Below are 21188 nucleotides of genomic sequence, written 5' to 3' on the forward strand. Positions count from 1 at the left end.
ACCAATTAATAAAATTTGTGAGAAATATATTTTATTAATTTGGAAAAAGTGCAAAATATGTCACTTTACTTGCCACAGAACAAAGAAGAAATACAATTTGGTAGTTCAATCTGAAGTTAAAAAATAGTCATTCTGATGTCTTCATTCATTGCTCTGCCTAACTGCCTTTTCTGAGTCCGGACCAAAATGTGTCAGAGCCATTTTAACAGTAACAGACGTAATGCAGAGCTACACAATTGGAAAATCTTTTGTGTTATTGGTTTAGCATTATTAACAAAATGCCTATATAGCCAAACACATCAAATCAATTCCACCTTTTCAGATATTAAGGAAAATGTTTTGGTTCAATTATAAGTGGAATTGTTTTCATGTGCATTGTTGGTTTTAAATGTTTGTGTGAGTTATGATATTGTCAATTAAATACTGTAAAATGACTATATTAACTATGAACAACATTTGCTTTTAAATATTAAGAGCACGTGAGAGAGTCCATTGAGCCCATCAAGTTTAAAACAATTACTGTTAAATTAAACATTATCAATCCCAAATAATCCAACTCGGTGATAGTCATACAATATGCTAAACGAACAGGGAATACCCTACACCGTAATATAAAGGGAATATCTTGTTTTAAGGTGTCAGTGTTATGGAATCTTCATAGTTTTTCTGTCGTAATGTTTCTTGTTGTCTGGCAGTTTGCCACTGCTCTTCAGAAAGGTTGTGTGTGTGACTGGTTTTTCATTCACTGTCTAGGTGCAAGACTTGCTGCCGCTGATCTTTGGATAATGTTGCTCTGTGATTCGTCATACGTTGTTTTTGTTGTTCTAAGGCATCTTGCCTGTGCTGGTTGGTCTGGCGTGATGTAGATGTTTCTGCTTCTGTGCGTTGGTGTGAGTATGTTGGCCAGCAAGACTGTTTCCTGTTGGTCGCACCTAGGCTGTATGTGCGATTTTCACTTCATCGGGAGGTTTGTGTTGAAGTGAAGGAAAAAGAAGGTGTAAAATGGTACTGTCATAATGTAGTTTTGGTCAGTAACAAAGGCGGGAGGCTTACCTTGAAGTGAAGAAAAGAGGAGGTGTAAAATGGTACTGTCATAATGCAGTTACGGTGAGTAACAAAGTATGCACCGAATCAACAGTTAAATACCACAGTCATTAATTAGTCACATTAAAGAACTGAAGACTTGAAGATAAACCTAAGACTAGAACACAGATTCCTCGCTATTGTTGTGGAGGGAAATAGTAGTCTGCGGTGTGTTGGCACCCTGCCCAGGATTGGTTCCTGCCTTGTGCCCTGTGTTGGCTGGGATTGGCTCCAGCAGACCCCCGTGACCCTGTGTTCGGATTCAGCGGGTTGGAAAATGGATGGATGGATGGATATAGTAGTTGTGGCAACCATTGTTTATATCGAGCACGGACAGACACAAGCAAAATAATATAAGGATTGGTATAGAATAGTACTTCCATATAAACTTCATGTTAGTGATACCACAGGAAATTACTGAATAGAAGGTTTTGCAATGCAATGCAAACAATTGTACTCTACAATAATATGCAGTCAATTACATGAACTTATATAATATTTATTATGTACACCAGGGGTCCCCAACTCCAGTCTTGGAGGGCCACAATGACTTCAGGTTTTCATTCTAACCCTTTTCTTAATTAGTGACCAGTTTTTGTTACTAATTTACTTCTTTTGAATTAATTTTAACTGACTTGCTCTTGAAGACTCAGACCCTTTAATTGTTTCTTTTTCCTTAATTAGCAGCCAAATAATGATGAGATACAAAATGAACCAAATCATGACCAGCAAGCTGTGTCTGTCATACAATATCTGAAAATAAATAAAGATGAAGGTCCCAGGAATGTTGATCTCTCTGGTCCACAAAACATTTTAACAGAGCTCTTAGAAAAATGACAATCAACAATTTTAGAAATGTATGCTATTGCACAATGAGAGCAGCAACAAGCCATGAAATTAAAGAACGGGTTTAATTAACGACAAGAGTCAGAGCCTAATTAAGCAACTGGCTGGAGTGAAATTCATTGGAGTTTGTGGCCCTGACTTAGCTGGTCTTAGGTTGGCTCACTCACTTCACATTTCATTTCTGTTTGGGTGCCATTAAAGGAAAGAAATGAAGCAATGCAGAGGAATGATGAAGAAATTTAAGGGAAGAAATATTAAAAAACAAGTCAAATAAAATGAAAAGAAAAGGAGTTAATTAGCAGCAAAAACAGTGCACTAATAAAGAAAAGGGCTAGACTGAAAACCTGCAGCTAACTGTGGCCCTCCAGGACTGGAGTTGGGAACCCCTGATGTACACAAATAAATGTAAATGTAAATTAACAGGAAACTGAATCAACTGAGCAACTTCAATAATATTTCATTTGAAACTAAACACATTTGATCAAATGAAGTGAATAATAATAATCTTCACTTCTTTGAGGTTGTGTATGTGCATGTGGGAACCCTTGTGTGTTCCTCCATTTGTGAGTACATCTGTTTAAAAAAACTATTCATCTTAAAAACTACTTCTGTAAAAATTTTGAAAATCGGTAGGCCAGATCCCATGACTAAACATAGCCCACTGCAAAAATTCCCGTTAAATGAAACAATTTCCACAGCATTTATCGTTCGAGATAGGTCACACATTTTTTGAATGATACGGGGATAAGCACTGGAAAAAAGCAATAGGCCTGGACCCTGTACCAACAAAAACATGATATAACTTGTTTGAAGAAGATAGTTAATTTTTTTCTGAAGTTATCGCTGTACACACTTTAGGTCTTGGCATTCAGGGCGAACATCTCGGAACCCGTTTGTTCGAAAATGTTATCTGTTTGTTGGAATGCAGTCATCCAGTAGTTCTACACAACATGAAAAAACACTTACTTTTCTATTAAAAATTGGTATTTTAAGATGTGAAAATCAATTTTGATTTTCCACAGTTTCACACACATACAGCTACCATTCTTAAAGGTATCAATGACTTCAATGTTTTGATCATTTAATAATAATCAAAACTTAACTCAATAGCAAATTTTTGACCCCTTCACCAAACTTCCATTTTCATGGAATTAAAAAGGAAAACACTGCAGTGATGAAGTCATTCATGTTTGCAATACAATGTTAAAAGTGTAAAAATAAATTTCAGCATGATAGAAGGCAACTGTATAAGGACAGTCCAATGTCTGCACTAGTCTTCTTTCGGCTGCTCCCGTTAGGGGTTGCCACAACAGATCATCTTCTTCCATATCTTTCTGTCCTCTGCATCTTGTTCTGTTACACCCCTTCTTCGGCCAACAGTAGCCCAATTTCTGCCAGCACACTGTTGGCTAACAGTACTGGTGGTGGTTGTTGTTAACCTGGGGCTCGACTGATCCGGTATGGAAATTTGTATTGTTGTCCGCATATTGATTTGGCAAAATTTTACACTGGATACCCTTCCTGACATAACCCTCCCCATTTATCCGGGCTTGGGACCGGCGCGAAGAAACACACCGGTTTGTGCATCCCTTGTGGCTGGGTTCAATGTCTGCAAAGTGGAAAAGTCCAGAACTAACTTACTGACAAGTGGTTAATGGCACTCAAGGCAATGACAAAGTGATCACCACAGAGGGTAAAAATGATTGTGCCTGGTAGCAGTTAAAAATGAAAGATGCAAAAAAAGACTATAACAGTGCCATTACATATTTCTGGGAGTATATTGTAGGGTACCCCTTGACCAATGAAAAGTTCTGAAGCAAATGTTTAACAAAGCATTTTTAATGTTTTTTTTTTAACATTTTTAATTTTATTAATGACATTTCTTGTACCTATATGGTCCATATTGAATTTCTCCTCTGCTAAGGATGATGGGTGTTTAGCTAGTAGAAGGATATGGGAAATCTACTGTCTCCCAAAAGCCATGCACATGTTATATACAGTACTAGTATAAGATGCTGTGTTAATGTGGTGGCAGTTAGAGGCAGTGAAAACCGATCTCAGCAGACACAGTGGTCCTCCTATGAGTTTAGTGCAGCCACAAATTCACCTTACACACCCCAAAAATGCTCACTTTTTCACTTTCCATCTTCTATACTCACTTGCATCCCTCACACAGCCAATCAAAATAAACAAAGTTTCACTCTTTAGGCAAATAAAGCTGCAGTCTTAAAACTGAACTTATAAAGTTTATTAAAATATTAAACTTAAAAATGTGTAGTAACTGCATAAACAATTGAAACGAATAGTTTATTTGTAAAATATCATTCCACACTATGGTGTAACAGCAATAATTCCTGGTGCATCTCCCATAATATTCTGAAAAGAAGCATCTTCAAGAAACCAAGACTTGCATTCTGTGGTCAAGGATACTGTCATCTTGTGTGCCGTTTTAATGCAGGGTTGGAGTGTAAATGGTTGTTTTTTTTAATTATGTTTTTTTTACTATTTTCTCATACATATTTTCAAAACTTCTTTCATTCACTTCTGTGGCATGTTTTTTCTTTGTTGAAGAATATGTTAGTGTCTTAAAAACACACTGTGTAGTAAAACGATCATGTATATTTTATATTCTCTTTTTATATTACTAAAATGGTTTACTCCTACTGTAGACTGCACTGGCAGATGTTGCAAGCCAATATAAAGTGGAGCAGGTCATGTGAGAATTACAGAAAGTAACCGTTTTTTCATTCACCTACTTTAAAAAGATGTGCAAACAGTACAAAAAAATTAGACAAGGAATATGTCGGCATACATTTGCTAAAGGAAAAATATGAGAAAGGTTAATTGTACACTGAAATATAGAGAGAATGGCAGAAATATATTATTTCATTCATTATAGCTTCATCATTTTATCCTTATTTTTTGGAATACATGCATATATAAATACACACTCATAATTATAAACATTTATGCACATACAGTATACACTGACATGGCCAGCATGGGGAAGTATTGGGTAGCGCTACCACCTCACAGCTCCAGACCCCGTCAGTATGGAGTTTCCACATCTCCTCCAGGTACTTGTGGCTCTGCAATAATCCTAAACACGTGTGTTAAGTTAACTGGCCTTTCGAAACTGACCTGTGATGAATGCTGGTATATAAAGTATGTGACTCTTTCCTGCAGTGTACTGCCTGCTTCTGTCACAACAGACTTTGCTATCCTGGCTATGGACAAAGGATTAAGTCAATTCAGAAATTAAATTAAAGCATGCATTTTCCTTCCAGCGCTATCTGTGCAGGATAATTGAAGATGTGAGTTCCAAAATCTGCTAATTACACCTTTTGGTAAAATTTAGTGAACACGTGATTGTGACTTGCATGTTGCATGCAGTTGGTCATGCGCCGAAAATATGTTTGAGCCTCAAAACCTGCTAATTGCAACAGTGTAGTGCTATAGTTTTAGGGATTTAGTTTCAAAATCTGCTTACGGACTCAGATTTTCCTATTTATCTCCAAAATTTATCTTTTGTACTTAGCTGATTTTGGAACTGAGCTCTTCAATTCTTCCTCTTATGGGTGCATCAATTAGACTTTTCCAAGGGATTGGAACATTTGTTCTTTAATTCACATGGTGTTGTGTGGCATCCCCATTTATGTTTGGTGTTTCTCTTAATGTTATCCATTTTGTTTTGCAAATTTTATTTGTTAAATTAATTGCATAATGCACTACCTTCATTCCTCCCCCACACTATGCAACTCTTCAATTCCACCCGGGGGGGGTAAACGTTAACATTATTCAAAGTTATTGTTTGTTTTTACCTGCATTTTTATTACTGTTTAATTTAATATTGCTTTTTGTATCAGTATGCTGCTGCTGGAGTATGTGAATTTCCCCTTGGGATTAATAAAGTATCTATCTATCTATCTATCTATCTATCTATCTATCTATCTATCTATCTATCTATCTATCTATCTATCTATCTATCTATCTATCTATCTATCTATCTATCTATCTATCTATCTATCTATCTATCTATCTATCTTCTCCTACATGCAGCATTTAGTGCAGAGTGCATTTTTCTTCCATACTTTTATCGATGATCTTTTGTACTGTATATAAATGATTGATTAAAAAAATCAATGAAAGTACTATCAAAAAATCAAAATAATAAAAAGTTCCAATACTGATAAGAAATTGATTCAAATTAAGCAACTGGGTTGAAACAAAAGCCTGCAGCCACTGTGCCACTGAAGAACCGAACTTAAGGACCACTCTCATAGAACAATCCGGAGATACACATTGCACATATAAAAACTCTCAACCTTTAAAAACAATTAAAGGCTTTACTTAGAATGAATGACATTCTCTTCCTTAGTCTATGTAGTAATAAACCTTAAAAAGTTACTCTTCAGGTATTGTGATTAGGTTATGGCATGCAACAAAATAGCATTTTTAGTAATTAACATCCATATAAATAAATGAATTGCAAACAGATCTACTATACCTTGGTATTCAGAAGAATAGCCCTGTTTTTCTATATTGGTAGCAAGGTCTGTCACCTCTTCTTGGTCTTGTAATTGTGTCTCAGCCAAAAGTTGACTCAATATATTCAAGTCAATTTTCAGGTGATGGTGGGAAGATGAGCTTTCATTATCTATATTGAGAAAGGAAGAAGTATAAATCATTGTGTCTGAAACATGGATCCATCACTTTGAAATGGAGACCAAAAGACAGCCAATAAAATGTAGTCTTCCAAATTGTTTGTGAAGACGAATTTTAGGTTTAGCTAAGGTTATGGTCACTATGGGTAATGCCAAAAGGGCGACTTAGTAATTTTAACCCTAAACCCCAGAACTTGTGGAACTCTCTAAGATGTCATCCAAGATTTAAAGTTTGGGAGTGATGATGAGGGTATTGAGGAAGTGAAGTGGTTGCAAGTGCAGGATTCAGTGGGCTTGTGAATTTGATGCACTTTATGTCATCATGTCACCATACTGTATGTCATCTAATTTTTTAAATACTCCTGCAGTAAATTACTAGCAAAACCATCTGGGCAAGCCTTATTGATTTCCTTCAGTTATTTATTCTCCTATTATCAACATTTTGAAATATCTTTATCTAGAGGTTCACTCCAATTTATCTCAGTTAAGGCACAAGAGGTGTATTTTGAAATCACATTTACAGTAGTATTTTTAACTTGATTTATACTGCCAAAAGACAGTGAACGTAGTTATACTATATTATAATCATTAAATACTATATTTCTCTTTTCCAACCATTAAGTACTCTCAGTAAATCTTGCTGGTATTTTGATACACTGATATATGTAAAACATCCTTTCCTTCTTGTATTGCAATAATTATTGGGTTCTCATGGTTCAGATTATATCATTAATATTACATTTTCATCTAAACTAGCTTTTGACATTACTATAAATGTATTTCTTGCCTCTTGATTCAGAGGTGAAAGTTGGCTATCCTAGTGTCATACCATTATCTTTACGGATTTCCATTTGAACCCATGTATCCTGCCTTACAGTATGTACAATATATTGCTACTCTTGCATCATTCTAAACAGGCTTGTCTGTTCTAAATAAGTTATGTCAGTTCTAATTCTATTCATATCCTTCTAGAGGATTTAGTCAGTTGTCTGTCATTGCTATGATATCATGTTTTTGCAGCTGGTGAAGCTGACATGACTTGGCTCTTTTAAATATTTCACAAATAAGAAGAATAAAACAAACATTGGGTCTCATCTTTAAGTTGTTTAAAGAGACATTTTTATATAATGAAATTATTATAATAATGAAATAATCCTTGAGATGTGCCCATTGTAGCCTCTAGCTATGCACCTGTGTCTACCATGGATTGAACACCACATACCTGTAGTTTGATCTAAACAGCACCTTGGTTTACAACAGCTTACAACTTAAAAAAAAAATTATAAAATTTTATAAGCCTTTCCTGTTAGCTTTACTCAAGGGTTCCATGCTACCTGTTGTGGCGGAGAGCCGGGTCTCATGCCAGGCATGGACGCCCCTGCTGCATCTGTTCCAGGGGAGCAACTATGGGCAGCTCAATACCTCCCCCGGGATGCTTGGTGGCAGCCTCCCTGGCGGATGGTGATCCCCCAACCCGTCGCATGGCTCCATGGGAAACGGAGTCCTCCACAGCCTGGTTGGGGGCTCGGATGGCCACTAGGGGGAGCTGCATGAAGTCAGCAGCCCGGCTGGTCAAATCTTCAGCCCCACCCGGAAGTGCAATTAGGTCCAGGTGGTCAAGCACCTGAAATGCTTCCGGGTGGGCTATAAAAGGGCCAGCCACCACCACTCAGGAGCGAGAGTTGGGAGGAGGAGGACTAAGTCTGAGGAGGAGTGGTGGTAAAGGGAGAAGAGTGTTTTGTTGGTGTGTGATAAGTGCTTGATGGACTGTGTATTGCCTGTGGGTCATGGGGAACTGTGTGCCCACGGGTGAAGAAAAATAAAGTCTTGTTGGTTTATATGTGCGACTGTGTCCATCTATGTCGGGTCAGGTGCCTATATAGCGCCTTGTTACACTGTCTTATAGCTTAATGGATATAAAACTGGACTATAAACATAAAGGACATTGATTCAGTTCCTCCCTCATGATTCCAGTAAAGTGATTTAACCTGTCTGTGTTCCAATGCTATAAAGTAAATAAACAATAAACACTATATATCTGTGTTTTTAAAGCAGCTTAGGATGATGTTTGCTGTTGAATGTCTTTAGCTTTTTTATATGAATATCTCACGATTCAATACAATCCATTTTAGGTTTCTCACTACTTTAGTCTTGTACCTATACCTATGAATGCAGCACATCTTACTCCTAACTGTCTCTGCCTCAAGGCCACACACCAGAATGCACCAGAAAGCTTCAAATGCACAACACCTGTTGGTCAATCAGTGCATTTATATGCACACACATAATCGGGAGTGATAATAAAGCAACACAGACATCATAAAGATTTGGTGCAGCCACCTGTATATTGTTTTCCTGGCTGCAAAAGTTGAATTTTAGTAGTATGATGTGCATAGAACAGAGTCCAAAACAGAACTGATTATTAGAGACAAAGATGGAGGCTTTAAAGGCCCATAAAGGAAGTGACGGCATCAAAAGAGCCAGAATCGGAAGTGATGTCTTCTGGACCGGAAGTGACGTCAGCAAAGGGGTCAGCACTGGGAGTGATGTCTTTCGAGGCGCCAGAACCTTGCAGGATTTCCTGGGAAAGGTCTGTAGGGAACTGAGAAAGACAGTCAGCACATTCTGCCGCTCCCTGGTAGAATGTTTTATTACAATTACTCAGGCCCTTTAGTTGCTTCCTACTCGCACGTGTGTGACACGGGTTAAGATGAATAACCTGATGAAGGCAAAAACCCAGTTTCTTAATAATCTGCATTTACATGCGCACGTAATTTTTTGGAGTTTTCCTTTGTCAGAACGTTCCAATTTCATTAAACTGCATAATGAAGATTTAAGCGTCATCATCGTCCACTGTTAATCAGAAAATAAGCATGATGCCTGTGATCATTTTCTTGTGTTTAATAAATGTGTTTAGCTCTACAAAGGACCTGGTATGCGTGCTTCTTGCCTTACAACCAGTGCTGCTGGAATAATAACAATGCAGGTATTTTTACTTCAGTAAGTTTTGCGTTAGGTTATCTGTTACTTTAAAAAGTAATCAGACCACATTACTTTTAATGTGTTACCCTACTGCTCACGCGATTGTGTTGCTGAGCTTAGCACTAAACATTTAATTCATCAACATAAATCAAGCAATTTCTGAAATATTGTGTCAAGTTATTTCAGCCAGGAGAAAGAAATAATGCAATAACCAGAACAGGTGCCTCTGAAAATGTACAGGGTGAGTCAAAATTATGTTAACATTTGAATGGCGGAAACAATTTATTCACAAAACATACTTCATATGTGCAAGATGATTTATAGGAATGTCTCAATCTGTTTGCTATCATGTTCAACGCACAAAAACCAACGAGCAACATTACCTTTTAAAGCCTGGACACACATTTCTTGGGGAGTAGATGATACCACTGTCCGTATTGTGCCGTTCACATCATTGATATCACGAATATCACAGGGTGTCAAATCAGGGGAGTGTGGAGGCCATGGCAATGGTCCACCATGGCCTATCCTTCGACCTGGAAAGGTATTGTCGAGATAAAAATAATCCATTAGTGTTAATATAATTTTTATTCACCCTGTATTTTGTGGACGCTTCTACCTAAGACTACTGAAAGTATATGCAAAGCAAATACATGCGCTGTTGAACAGAGTGCAACAGACTTGCGCAGACTACAAAATTCTTAATAGTAACCTGGTTATGTTGCTATCCAAACTTTCATTATTATTATTCTAGGAATCTACCTTTGTTAATCAGCTTTCAATGAGGCCAATAGCCCACTTTCTCTAATCAGAATAAAGGTTCCCATTGCATTTTACAAATCAGGTTTCTGTGAATAATCTGGTGATTTATGTGCACGTAAATGTGCTAAATGTCGTTATCAAAAGCATGTTCATCCAGAAGTAGTTCATTTTCTGCTTGTTCATGTGCTATATAATCAATAACTTTTAAGGGAAAGCAATGAAGGAGGCAGGTTTTCAGTTTAAAAGCTAAATCTTGCTTGTGCATGCTTCATCGTTGTGCACAAGAAGATCTTCCCAAAATGGTACATTTAATTAATTATTTACAAAGCATATGATTGGATATCTTACATTTGGATTAAATTATACAAGTAAAATGACATTTATTCTTGAACCTTTGCTGTTGTTCAGGATGGGTTCCCATTCAAGCCCATTGAATCAGCAATTTTGTTTTCTCTATGGAAACATTTTCTTGGCCATTACTGTATGCAGTGTGGAGTAATAGATTCAAAAATGATGATATTTATGTGGTGTCACTCGTGTGCGCATGGAAGACAGCTTAAGAGCTCAGGTGGTCGTCAGTATCCGCTGAACTAAATGATGGCTTTGTGGTCTAATGCCTCCACTCATCCTCCCTCTGTTAAACAGAACACTGACAGCCACTCTGCCGCTGACATCACTTCCGTTCTCCACCCCTGCCCCTTAGACCTGCCCCTTCCTGCTGAGTGATTATATAACCCAGGTGCCAGCCATCTTGCTCTCAGTTCTGTTCTGAATTTGTGTCTAGAAAGATGTTTCTGCAAATTATTGTGTACCGCACGCACAGAGTGACAGGGTCAGCCCCACACAGACAATAGCTGAGGGCTGGATTCAAGCTGAGGATGATAGATTGGTGAGGTACAGTAGCACCACTAACCACTTCATCACCATACGTTTTCTTATACCACAAACTTTTTAGAAGTAATTTTCAGCAAGTTCTGAAACTGGTTGGTGTAACATTTTGAAATATATAAGAGGTTGACAGAGTGCTTGAGACTGAAGTCAGAAAAAATACTATGTGTCTGTCTTAATGGTAGAGTTTTTGAACAAAAGTATTTTGAGAAAAATACATATTAATCAAAAAATCATAGGTATCTTGCTTTAGAAAATAAGAGAATTAAATATTGTAAAGAACAGCCAGGTGGAACCGGCTTCCTGACTAGGATATGAAACACCATAAAATAGGTGGCTGGGGGTAATGTCTATCAGAACTACACACTCCCCTAGGCTATCAGGTGGCAGCATACTGTGAATTCCAGTGGGACAACCCTGGTATTGTAGCCCCAAAGCACAAACCTGTAGGATGCTTTGTTTGGTGCCAGGGTGGTGCTGCTTAGAATAAGCGTCCCTATCAAGAGTGTCGTCCACTTGACCCAGAAGCACATTCTCAGTGGGAAATCACACCTCTGGAAGTGCTCCCCTGTCTGGCATAAAAGGAGCTACACCTCTTCACTCAGGGGGTCGGTCAGAGTTGGTGGACAAAGACTAAGCAGTGCAAACCAATGAAATAAGAGGAAGAAGAAAAGAAGCAAAGATAAGGAAAAGGAAATAAATTATATATATTAGGCTGTATAGTCCTGATTGCAAGAGAAGCATATGGCAAGTATCTGTGTAAAATAAACAACCTGGAAGTGATGTGAGGGGGGTTTGGGGTTCAGGTACACCCCCTGGTGGACACGATATTCTGTAAGAACTAGTTTAGACTCATTTCATTAAGCAGTATTAATACAAAGTAATGTGACTTCACCTTTATCTTTAAAGCTAAGTAACTCCATGGATTGTGTGCTGATTTCTCCTTTGTTTTCAGAACTCTCAGTCAATAGTTTATCTGTTAGTTGGCTCAAAGTGATGACATCCACCTTTCGTTCTGAAATCTCCCTTTCATCTCCTAGGGAACAGAAAAAATATTGATCATGGTACAAAAATGCACAATGAATAAAAATGTAATTTATGTTATGTTTGGTAATAAGAAAAATATGCAAGTTGTTCAGAATTCAGTTATATCATATAAATGTTATGTGCTGAAGGTGATTCATATTGGGTGGTACAGTGTCCCATCTGGTAAGAGTCTGTGTTAAGCTTTTACCTACCAGTTTTAATATTCTTGAATACTTGCTTTCCGTCCAAATGCCAATGATGTGCAATTACAGACTGTGGTCATTTTGCCACCATGCTACTTACACTGCGATCAAATTATGGTATTTGTGCATTGTCAGTAGGTATGGAGTATTAATTGAGTATGCTGTTCCTTCCAGTATCATTGTGTTGCATTTCCATATATTAAACCTGCCTCCTTTCTAGTAGAGAAGCTAACATTACTAAGCACGTTTTATATTGCGGCACACAATTTTAGGCACTAGCTTTAATAAATGCATTGTCAGTGAATGGCTTTGTAGCTTTTGCTATCATTTTGCTGACTACAAAGCTTGCTATAACCACTGCTTGAGGGCACATTTATGCACATTCCTACACTTGCATGCATCAGACACAGTTAGAGTTGCCTATCAAACTAGAAGAATATCTTTGAGCTTTAGGAGGAGAGTGGAGTCCCAAAAGAAATCTACACAAACATGATGACAACGTACAGAACAAGCATCATTAATTAAACTTAGATCCAGACAAATCAGTACAATCACTGTCAACTCATCAAACATACGTAACATAGATCCTCTTACAGTGCTCACCATCACATTATTTTTCCTTACACACAAAAATTGACAGAAATTAAGTGAAGATTTTAATGTGGTTTACTAAAAAAAAAAGCTCCTGCCAATGAATGATGTGCCATCTGTGGGCTGCATTCGAGTTAGGCTGTCTAGTGTTGTCGAGGTCCCCATTTCAATCTATCCATCCATCCATTATCCAACCCGCTATATCCTAACTACAGGGTCACGGGGGTCTGATGGAGCCAATCCCAGCCAACACAGGGCACAAGGCAGGAAATGAACGCCGGGCAGGGTGCCAGCCCACCACAGCATTTCAATCTACAGCACTTTAAAATATTTACTTCATGGTACTGAAATAGACTGGCTCAACATCTACAGTTGATTCCCATCTTAATCCCAGGGCTGCTAAGATAACATCCCACTTCTCATGACGCTGTAATGGAATATGCAGGTTTGGAAAAACAATAATGTACAGATGGATGCAACTAACATTAGTACATTAATTAAAATCTATAACCTATCGGTGGAAATGCCTAAGTGGAGCACATTGTTTCTTTATTATTTTAAAGGGAAAAAAGTCCCTCAAGAGTTTGACATTCTCCAAATATTTTGGTGTAATTATTCCTGCTGTGTGCTTTTTATCTATTATGAGTTTAGGTTGGTTCTTGTCTTGTGCCCAGTGCTGCTGACAGAAGCTCTAAATTCTGTGATTTTTAACTGGCCAGAGTGGGTATTGAGGGTGGAAGGATGGTTGATTTGTTGCAAGAGAGTGAACTGAATTTGTAACTTTAAAATAAGAGTTAGGTAGCTGATAAATTCAGTCAGTGGATTACATGGTGTTTGACTTTACTTCATATCCAATTCATTTTTGTAGTCAAACATTTCTCAAAAGATAAATATAAAATATAACCTTCTGTACTACCATACAGAGGTACATCGATATGAGTGATTTTGCCTTATGATGCATTGATGTCCCTTTCGGAATAGACTTGTAACTTGGGTCAGATTCTACTGGGAAAGACTTTGCCATCTTGAGACCTTGAATTAGAAAAAGCAGGTTTGAAAAATAAATTGATTCATAAGTAATACAGCAATTACACCATGGGGTTGTACATTACAGTACATACTCACAGTTATTTTAATAAGTATATACAACAAAGGTTCTCCTCTGTTAATTTCCAATAAGACTTTCTTTTTTTTAATTATGTTTCATTAAAACCATTCTGAGGCAACATGAAATAGTGTTCATCACATTTTCTTTCTCCTTGCCCCCATATATACATCTCTTATATGTATTCATATTTTCACAGGCGGCACGGTGGCGCAGTGGTAGCGCTGCTGCCTCGCAGTTAGGAGACCCGGGTTCGCTTCCCAGGTCCTCCCTGCGTGGAGTTTGCATGTTCTCTCCGTGTCTGTGTGGGTTTCCTCCGGGCGCTCTGGTTTCCTCCCACAGTCCAAAGACATGCAGGTTAGGTGGATTGACGATTCTAAATTGGCCCTAGTGTGTGCTTGGTGTGTGGGTGTGTTTGTGTGTGTCCTGCGGTGGGTTGGCACCCTGCCCGGGATTGGTTCCTGCCTTGTGCCCTGTGTTAGCTGGGATTGGCTCCAGCAGACCCCTGTGACCCTGTGTTCAGATTCAGTGGGTTGGAAAATGGATGGATGGATATTTTCACAGACCCAAATCTACCATATACACTATTGTAAAGAGCAATAACAGTGAAGCCAATGACAGAAACAGCATTTGACACATGAGTCAGCCTCCACCTGTATTTATAGGCTCATTAATGTCATATGTGAAGAGTGCAGGAAAGTTCTTACTTGCATGTGCTAATCAACATGAAACATACCTCTACTCTCCAAGGCCACAATTAATGAGCACAACAACCTTATCTCTAAACTTCTGTCTTCTTTACCTACAAAAATCTCAGAACACATCTTACAATGCTATCTACCATTTACTTTTTGACAGGGGAAGCCAAAATAACTCAATTAAAAAAAAACAATAATTGAGGAATTAATATGCAAGAGCAAGGAGACAGCTAGGAAATCAATAATTATTTTCTTTTTTTCCGCAATGCCATTTTGTTTTTTTTATCTCCAACATTTTGTGATTATTTTTTTATTTTGTCACAGCAGTGTTGTTTATGGAAGCACCTTTGTTTGCCCAAGCACATCATCTGATGTGGAGTTGCATTTCACATCATTGTGTTGCCCCTATGTAAGATGGAGGCGGGCATGGTCCTGACTATTCCTTTCCCAAAAAGGATAATACTGATGGTATATATCACCAAAGATCTTTTTTTCTCATTTGATTAGGTGGTTTTCCATCCCACTCTGTGGTGAAACTGAGAATGTAAAAGCCAAGGTACAATCCCATAACAAATTCTTATGCTAGCGAGGAGTATTTTATGATGGTTACCAGGAAAAAAGCAATCTAGAAGTCTGAACCGGGAGATCAATGAATACCGCAACCAAAGCCAAAACAAGAGATAAGAATCATAGTCAAAAACTAAGCATACGTCTAAGCCAGAAACAACTAATGAAAACAAGCTTTAGAATTGTCAAAAGGATGTTTTAAAAATAGTTTTGCCATCCGCAAATGCAATTGAGAAAATGGCATGAAAGGTGACCGTTTAACTTGTCTCATCATTACAAGGAGGTCACAATGTTCTTAACAATGTGGTTCACTGTCCTAATGACAGGAGACATACTGTAAATAATCAAAATAGCAGTGAAAATGATTTAAAAAAATATTAAAACAAAGTTTAATTTAAAAAAAAATCAGCAGCAGAATCAGATTCCTGGCATAGAAAAAAAACAACAAAAACATACAAAAACATCTGATTTATGCAAATTAAAATCACAAGAATTTATTTTTGTAACTCAAGAGGCACGCTATGGACACTACCTGGTTCTCAAAGTCTAATAATACAAGCATGCTATAGACCCTGAGGAGCACTGTCGTTAACATTATTCAAAGTTATTGTCTGTTTTTACCTGCATTTTTATTACTCTTTAATTTAATATTGTTTTTTGTAACAGTTTGCTGCTGCTGGAGTATGTGAATTTCCCCTTGGGATTGATAAAGTATCTATCTATCTATCTATCTATCTATCTATCTATCTATCTATCTATCTATCTATCTATCTATCTATCTATCTATCTATCTATCTATCTATCTATCTATCTATCTATCTATCTATCTATCTATCTATCTATCTATCTATCTATCTAGTAACTAAATTGCCTAGTGCACCGTAAGAGCTTTAACCATTCCTGGTTGAACTGTATGTTGGCAAATAGCAAATGGTGAAAAAGATCCAGACTCCTGGAAGGAACCGTATGGAAGGAAGTCTTTATACGTCAACTTTTTACGTGTAAAATAACATTTGTTATTCTTTTATTAGAAATTAAACTCTTAATGTCATTAACACAAAGACCAAGCTACTTTCGTTCATCATTCTGTATGATAAAAGTCTTACACTGGATCTTTCATTGAAGTTAATGTCCAGCTTTTAGTTTAATACCGCAAATTTTGGCTGTTTTGCATTAAAACAAACTGAAAGTTTTTAAATTAACAAACATCTGTACAGCAAGGAATCAGGACAACAGCTTACTGATTTTATTTGGCTCGACTGTTTAAACTCATATATTAAATATCTGTTAGGACACCAGTCAGATCTGGGTGTTTGACCAGATAAATAACCCTGTTTTTTTAATTACAGTTGGGGTGAGTATGTTTATCATACAATACTAGTTTAGTAATATCTTTATGCCTCAGGACTAACTAATCCAGCTACTGCACTCATCTCATTGTCAGCTCAGGAAAGTCTATAAATGGCACCTTTCATCACTATATAAGGTATTGTGGCCCAAAGTATTCTGGCATGTAGCAGGATGGCAGCTCATTTTATTTTTCTTTCAGCTCAGTGTGCAGCCTGTGGTTTTATGAGCCCATATTTCCAGTATTGGTTTGCATATTTTTCTCAAATTATTATTATTTTTTTGGAATGCACAACAGCGTTTTAAAGCAATTTAGATTCCTTTTCCTAGTGTCTGTGGTGGCACTTAGCCTGCTTTGGAGTGGATGCACTGTTACATACGATGGTCCTATTTTTAAATATCTTTTAACCAAATGAAATTTGCTTTTATTTGCCTGTGGAACACACCTTTAAAATTAGAGTATGGAGCCCTATGGCAGAGCAGTTGGAATTTGGATTTAAATCTACTCTGCATTTAAAAGTAAAGTTTTACATATTTTGCTTGATATTTCTTTTTTCATTGCTATATTAATAACTAACTGAAATTTACAGAACTGCTCAGTTATATTTGTTAAGGAGTTACGGTAAGAAAATGTTTGTTATTGCTGACCATCCCATCCATCATCTACAACACCTCACTTTGGATTTCTCTGATCTCATGAGTCAAGAATTTGTCCTTTGCAGATATAACTACATTCCATAATTGTTGTAGATTCTTGCTGGGTTGGAACCATGAACGTTACTTCTTTCTGTTACCTGCTTTACTGCTCTTTCATAAATACAAGTAGGTGATTTCTCCCGCATTAATAAAATGGGATGTTTTGTTGAATATTAGAATCGGCAAACACAAGCTGGGCTTGTTCTTTGTGTTTTTCCCTCTACTGAACCCCTATTCATGAAACTTTTGAAACTCCATAAACTCAGTATGTTAAGGGGAGTTAACTGTAATATACAGTACATGCAAAATTTCTCTTCAGCCGTTTTGGAATAATGCATGGTTTTTATGGTGCTGGCCCTTCTGTTATGACTCTCCAATGAAATTCTTGCAACTTCATGAAGACCATAGTTTAAATTGCTTCACTAATAATGCAAATACAATTTTTTGTGAAAGAAGACATAACCGTTTTTGAATGATGCACATTTTTTGTGTTGGTCCCTCATCACACCACCCCACCGTCATTTCCATTGAATCACTATCACGGAATGTAGCCTTCACTGTAAATAGGGCCAAACCTAAACAATATGCCAAATTCATTACCATTGGGTGAACCGGGGTGGCAGGATAATGCAGTTTTGGTTTTTCAAGAAACATGATCGCATTTCTTGATGGAACTTTACAAGTCTAGGTTTTTTTTAGGTTATATCAATAGTAATCTACTCTCTATATATAAAATCCTAAGCCTAAAAGTGCAACGATTTTGTGCAACAATTTTATGTGACATTTTTACGTCACATTTTTTGTCATGCTTTAAATTGGCCTTATTTTAAAACCTACATATATTTGTTTAGTATCATTCTTTTCAGAATTTATTGAACTTTAATGTGATATTGTTAGATTTTCAGATTCTTATTCCGTTTTTAAATTATAAACTAAAAAATATCAAGAACTCACGTCCCGTGAGAAAAGACTTTGTGCCAAGAGATTTAACCACACCCGGGGCCAGAAATAAAAGACAAAGAGTAGGACAGCTGCTGTACAGGCTTTTAAATGATCGAAGCGCTGCACGAGATGCAGATCACACAGCATAGCAGCAGTAGGAAGCCAGCAGGTGATCGAGCAAAGAGAAGGTAAAAAAAATATATTTGTTTCCAATTGTATCACTGTTTAAGAGGGGGTTTCGGAGGAGCGACCGCGTCTCCTTGGGGTGTGTTCAGCCCCCCTCTTCACAATGCGAGGGCAGAGACACAAAGTGGCTGGTGCATAACGCAGGCCAGGGGGGTTGGTGAGCAGGGGGCAAATCCCCTAGTATGCATGTAAAATTTCATGAACTATGACATTTTATTGCCCCCTAAGTCCAATTACAATCACCCTCCCTGATTACATTTTTTGAAACACTGGATTTAGCCTGGATTTTAAGTTGATTTTGTTACACATGAAAAATGTATTACAATCGACTTAGATATTTTAGGCTGCCTCCCTTTCCATTACAAACCCGTTTCCTGATTAATTTTTTGAAACGCCATACAAGGATATCTTTTAAGTAGGATCAAAAGCAACCTTCATGCAAAATTACATAAAAATCAATTCAGACATTTTACATGATTGACAAACAAACAGAAAAGACACAATCTGATGGTAAGGGGTGTCCTTAGTATGTTAAGTAAATAATTAATATCAAATGGTATTGGAAAATTCTAAAGACAGACAGAGGGTATTACGATTTTATTTTTATAGATTATTGTACAACATGCAAGACTTATTAGTGTGATTAGTAAAGATGACAAGACTTGAAATGAAACAACTATCAGGGGATCTTGGCAATACAATAAGCAAGATTTTGTAATACAGATTTTAATCCAAATAGGCTGCATGTGTTTATTTATTTCATTCTTTAATGCTTTCACTCTCTTAACCAGCAGTTTGTTGCACTCTGTCTTCCTAAAGAAGAGGTACTTTTAATTAAAAACTAGTAGATAATTTAATTGTTGGAGTGGATAGACTCGCTTATTTCCATTACATAGCATATCCAGAGCTCCTATTCTGTGTAACAACTGTCCTTGCCCTCTTAGAGCCCTTCTTCATACCTTCTTGACCTCATAAAACTGAAAGATGCAATTCTTGTACCTGTTTTCTGAACATCCTGGGTTAGCTTGGCTCCTGGGGAAATCCATTTTTCCTTCTGGGGTGCATATGATGCTACGGACTTCTGGTTACTTCCTGAAAACACAACAGAACAGTCTGTGAGACATTTAGATTTCTGGCTATGTACTGTAAATGTATTTATAAATGTATATGAGTGGAAGGTCGAGTGAGATAAGTGCTTGAGCACCAGCAGTGAAAGTTGCTAACTGTTAAACAGGCTCATATGTACCTACCAGTACATTTAGGAGTTTCATCGCACTCATGCTCATTGTAATGGAGTGCTTACAGTAGTATAACAAACAGAACTGTACCATTGACTGTTTCATATCTGTTCATGTCTATATCATTGTCTGTTTTCACTGAAAAGCATGTTTCTTGGAAAGGGGACAATGATTAACTTTTCTGTCTCACTGATAAATCATCCTTTGTTAGAATCCAGGGCCTTGCTGCTATCTGTACAGAGTTTGCATGTTCTTCCCCTGTTTGAGTAGCTTTACAGTTTATCCTCCACATCTCAAATGTTATAGGTTCATTGGTGATTCTAAATTAAACCGTTGTGAATATCACTGTGAGTATCGGCCCCCTGCTAAACTGCCATGCTATTCAGGTCGTGTTCCTGCCTTGTGCCTCATGATGTTAGTGCTAAGCTTTGCTCCCTGACTCTGAAATGGATTAAGCAGGTTTGAGATTCTTTATGCAACGTCTTATACTTTTAAAGGCAGCATGGTGATGCACAAGTTAATGCCACTGCCTCAAGGACCCTGTGTTCAAATCCCATACCTGGTTATAATCTGTGAGTACTTTGAATGTGTCTAGGTTTTATTTCAAGTGCTCTGGTTTTTGTTCCACATTACCACAAATGTGGATTTTAGGTTATCCGCCATCTCTAAGTTTGTCCCAGTGTAGGTGTGTGTCCTGTGATGGAATATCCAGAGCTGTTTCCTTACTTCATGATGACGCTGGGAGAGACTCCTACTGCCTGTGAGCCTAAATTAAATTAGGAAGGTTTAAAAATGTTTGCATGTACACTGCCATGAAAAATATGCCTCATCATTAATTTAATTCACAAATATTGGTAAGTTTTGAAGCATGGACTGCTCGGTTCAGGCCCTTCCACAGCATCTTTGTTGGGTTTAGGCCTGGATTTTGACTAGACTAATTCAAAACGTTTAATCTTTCTTTTGTTGAGCTGTTCTGATGCAGAGTTGCTTTTATGCTGTGGATTATTATTTTGCTGCATGACCCAACTAAACTTCAGTTTCAGGACACTGATGGATGGTCAGACATTCTGATACAGAAGAGTTGTTCCTTCAAAAATCATCCAGATCATGTGGTGGGAAAACATTCCCACACCATTACACTACCACCACCATTTTTGGCTGTTGGAATTATATTTTTTTGAATTTCTACTTGGAGATTAGTACAATTAATCTAATCTAATCATTCTGAATCACCGTGTTTGCTTCATGCCAGATATAATAGGACCTACGTTGTCCTAAAACTTCCATTTTTGTTTTATCTGTCCATAGAACATCCTTTGAAAAGGCTACAGGACCATTCAGGTGGCAAATAAGAGAACATAATT

The 21188-nt window shown here is 37.4% G+C and overlaps 1 protein-coding gene across 1 annotated transcript in view; it reads right to left on the reverse strand.

Moving 5' to 3' along the window:
• LOC114663759 (trichohyalin-like) overlaps positions 1-21188 on the reverse strand; it is a 247472-nt gene that overhangs the window by 184904 nt on the left and 41380 nt on the right. Inside the window, exons 4-6 of the mRNA XM_051935916.1 lie at positions 19586-19678; positions 12121-12261; positions 6437-6586 (exon numbers count right to left, since the gene is read on the reverse strand). Of these exons, the coding sequence (XP_051791876.1) occupies positions 6437-6586; positions 12121-12261; positions 19586-19678 (384 nt within the window). The remainder of the gene's footprint in view (positions 1-6436; positions 6587-12120; positions 12262-19585; positions 19679-21188) is intronic.

The sequence above is a fragment of the Erpetoichthys calabaricus genome, chromosome 13 (genome assembly GCF_900747795.2).
Source record: "Erpetoichthys calabaricus chromosome 13, fErpCal1.3, whole genome shotgun sequence".
Lineage (NCBI taxonomy): Eukaryota > Metazoa > Chordata > Cladistia > Polypteriformes > Polypteridae > Erpetoichthys > Erpetoichthys calabaricus.